Raw genomic sequence first — 3,978 nt, forward strand, 5'->3', positions numbered from 1 at the left:
TTGCTGGATATATTATTCTTGGCTCATGATTTCTCTCTTTCAATAGTTTGCATATTTGGTTCCACTCCCCCCTGGCTTTGTAGAGTTTCTGCTGAAAAATCTGATGATAATCTAATGGGCTTTCCTTTGTAAGTTACCGTCTTCTTTTCCCTGGCTTCCTTGAGGATTCTTTCTTTGTGGTTGATTTTAGACAGCTTCAATACAATGTGCCTTGGAGAAGGCCTGTTGGCATTAAGGTAACTAGGTGTTCTATTTGCTTCTTGGATTCGAGGGTCCAGTTCTGTCCACAAGTTTGGGAAGTTCTCATCTACAATTTGTTTGAATATATTCTCTGTTTCCTTCTCTCTTTCTTCTCCTTCTGGTATGCCCATTATTCTTATATTGCTCTTTCTGATGGAGTCAGAAGGTTCTTGTAGAGTTCTTTCATTTCTTTTAAGTCTCAAGTCTATTTCTTCTTCCATCCGTGTAATTTCCAGGTTTCTATCTTCGATGTCACTGATTCTTTCCTCCATCTGGTCTACTCTACTACCTAAGCTGGTTATTTCATTCTTAATTTCTTCTATTGAGTTCTTAATCTCCAGAAATTCTATTTGGTTCTTTTTTAAAATTTCGATCTCTTTCATAAAATGTTCTTTGATTGTGTTTCTGAGTTCATTTAACTGCCTATCTGTGTTTTCTTGCATCTCGTTGAGTTTTTTCAGAACTGCAATCTTGAATTCTCTGTCATTTAAGTCACATATTTCTGTATCTCTAAGTGCCTTTTCTGGAGACTTTTCACTTTCTTTCTGAGCTGTCTTATTCCCTTGGTTATTCATGGCAATTACTGGTTTACTATTTCTCTTCCTAGACATCTACAGGAGTGGCTTCTGCAACAGGTTGATAGGAAGCGGTCTTTCTTTTGTTTTCCAGTACTTGTTGGTAGAATGTTTTATTTTTTCTCCAACTGCAGCTTATTTTTCTTCTCCCACATGGTAGTGCTATGTTTTCTCTGCACTATTCCAGCTTCTCACACAATGGGGGGATTCCCTGGGAGACGGGCTTCTCCTCTGTTAATAGTTCATCTAGGTCACAGGGCGCAGTGTCCCGGTGGGTATGTGGAGAGCTTTTGATGTTCCAAAGCTCTTCCAGCTCCAGATTCAGAGCCCGTATGTTTCAGCAGTTCTGTTTACTCCTGCAGGGATCCGCCCAGATAGGTGGGTCCAGGGGCAAGGTGAGTTGTGGGAGGTGGCCCAGAGCAATGGCAGTGACCACCATTACAGCCTGTCCTGCTTCCACAGCTCCCTCCCCTTTGCCGGAACTAGTTGGGCTGCGAATCTGCGGGCCATAGTTCTTAGAACAGCAAATATTCTGCTCTTTTGATCTGACACTGCTACTGTTCTGTTTCTAGCACTGGGCAGGTGGGGTCGGGGTGAGCTCTGGGAGGGTAGGGAGGGGGCGCCTAGTCTCAGTGCCTAAGGCTTCCGTTCTCTGCTTGGCAGTGAGGGCTTAAACCACCGTTTTCAGCCTTCTTCCCTCAGTCTTTTCTCTGAGGTCTCTGCCGTGAGCGTTGGGTTCAGCAGTGTTATATGCTGTCCCCTCAGCCCTGTGGGCCATAAGCGGAGCCCTAGCAGTCTGAGTTCTTCCCTCTCCCACAGCTGCGGTAGTTCCGGGAGGCAGCACCCTCGGAGCACTGAGCTAGGTCTGTGTCCTGTGCCCGCGCAGCTCCATCTCCACACTTCTCCCTTCCCTCCTCCCCGCTCACACGATTCGCCCACCTTTAGGTGAATTCAGTAGTGGGCCTCTTCGCCTTGCCTGTCTGCTGTGCAGGGAGTCCTTTGTGGAATTATTGTTGTTCGATTAGTTGTAAATTCCAGGGGAGCTTTACAGAGGCTCACCTCACCCCACCATTTTGATGAAGTCCTTTGTTTTTAAATGAGTGCAAGAATGTAGATATATGAAACTAGAGTTTAATTTTCTCTGTTAAAATAAAAAAAACTTCTCAGATGACTGTTCTGCTCTTTATAAAAGATTATAAAAGTGTTTCCTTTACCTTTACTGTAATCTTGCTAGAAACAAAGATTGTGTCTTATTAAAATATTCTTGTGCTTTACATTGTTTTCATCAGGTTTGTAAATACTAAAATAAACGGAGTCTTTTCAATAGTAACTTTCTGTATTTGCCATTGAAATCCAAAAAACATCCTGATTGATGAAAGAAAGGAGAGATGCGGCCATAAATATGCACGGCCAAGCCACGGAGAGCCGCCCAGTCTATTATACTAGAGAAGGGGCGGGAGAGAGAGCACGGGTTGGTCGTCTTCAACCAAGCCCTGCTGACAACACGCTGACACTGAGCTGGTCCCAGAACCTGGCCCTTCTCCAGCCCTAACTGGACGGCTGAGAAGCAGCCTGTTTGGAGGAGTGAACGGTGTTGCCATAGAGAAAACGCGGGGGACTGAATGCAGACATAGTTCTGTAGCCCCTATAAGCACCTGCTCCGCGCAACAGGCAGAATAACAACGGGAACAGGGGCTCGGTGCCAGCCATGGTGCTGGGACTGCAAGACCTGTCCGGGGACACCAGCGGGACAAGGACCCAGTCAGTACAGGAGAACGGAGGGGTGCTGCCACTGAGAGCTGGGACTTGACCCGCACCGTTAACGAAAGTGATGAGAAATCGGCAGTTTCAGTGCAACGAGAGCTGTTGCCCTGGAAAACGATACACGCGGAGCCACAGACACCAGGACTGTGAGAAACCACCCACCCCAACCGCGACCAAGAAAACTCGTGTTCAACCAAAGGTTTGGCCGTGTCCCAAAACGCTGGCGGCAGACAAAACGCCCCGCGGTTTACGCCAGTCAGAGACACACCCACAAAACGCGGTCCCCAGCACTTCAAAGGACTGGGATCCAGCAAGTGCAGCCAAGAAGCAGCTAGCCTGCTGCCTGAGAGCAACGTCGGACTGGCAAAAGTAGCCATGGAGAAGCGGCGGGCGAAGCAAAATCAGGATAAATTTTGGTTTCCTGGGCTCGTGGGCAAAGGAGGAAACGACAAGTCATAAGCGTCCAGAGCTGCAAGGAGAAACTTGAGGAATGAGCATCAAAAACCGACCAGGGACACCCAACGGACATCTTAACACAGTTTTATTCAGTAAGGGAGGATCTATTTCCCGTGGAAAGTTCCCCAAAGGCTCCCGCTGCCATCTCAGGGCTCTTTAACTCCAAGGACTGTCCGACAGCAGCCGCATGAAGGTGTAGACAGCACGACGAATCCACTGCAGGCAGCCTGAGAAAACCCTGCGCAGGCTCCACCAAGCGGCCACTGGATGTCGGCGGCGCTGTGACGCGGGCGCGCGGTCACAAGTCTCGGTGTCCTGCGAGCTGACTGCGGCGTCGGGCGGCTGGGCCTCGGGAAGCTGCTGGAACGTGGTTCCATCTGCGCTCTCGGTCTCCCCTGCGGGTGTTCCTGGCGTCATCTGTGTCGCCGGCGGCCAGAGGCCGGCACTGGGCAAGGCCGGGCTCGCTTCCAAGGTGCTCTGGGCTCCGGTTAAGAGTCTGTACCGCTGATAGACCGACGGCAGCCGCCAAGGAGGACTGGAAAGCAGTCTCCCATCGTAATAACCGCGGCGACATGACGACTCGCCCCGTACGGGGTAGAGGGAGAGCGGCCCCAGACCAGAATCTTCGGAGCTTCGGATAGAGAGAGGCAGCGGCCCTGGCTCCACGTCAGCGGAATCCCACGCCTTTTTCACAGCGTCGAGGAAATGCTGCTCCATCGCGGAGACCTCGGACAAGGAGGACACTGGCGTTCGCGCCGGTGCAAGAGGCAAAGTCTGCAGCAGTACCAACAGCCCGGGTATTTATGCTCTCCCCGCTCGTGGGCGGATGCAAGCCCGACATCGCACACCGATTAATTCAAAACACGGAGGCAAGCCCGACATCGCACACCGACTAATTCAAAACGGAGGCAAGCAGGAGATCGTAGACTGACTAGATCAAAAC

The 3,978-nt window shown here is 50.1% G+C and overlaps 1 protein-coding gene across 1 annotated transcript; it reads right to left on the reverse strand.

The window, feature by feature from the left end:
• Nucleotides 1-3,191: 3,191 nt before the first annotated feature.
• LOC141570784 (annexin-2 receptor-like) lies at nucleotides 3,192-3,752 on the reverse strand. Its single transcript, XM_074329212.1, has one exon. It carries the CDS (start codon nucleotides 3,750-3,752, stop codon nucleotides 3,192-3,194), a length of 561 nt encoding a protein of 186 aa, XP_074185313.1.
• Nucleotides 3,753-3,978: the final 226 nt, after the last annotated feature.

This window comes from Rhinolophus sinicus, linkage group LG03 (assembly GCF_036562045.2).
Source record: "Rhinolophus sinicus isolate RSC01 linkage group LG03, ASM3656204v1, whole genome shotgun sequence".
Classification (NCBI taxonomy): Eukaryota; Metazoa; Chordata; class Mammalia; order Chiroptera; family Rhinolophidae; genus Rhinolophus; species Rhinolophus sinicus.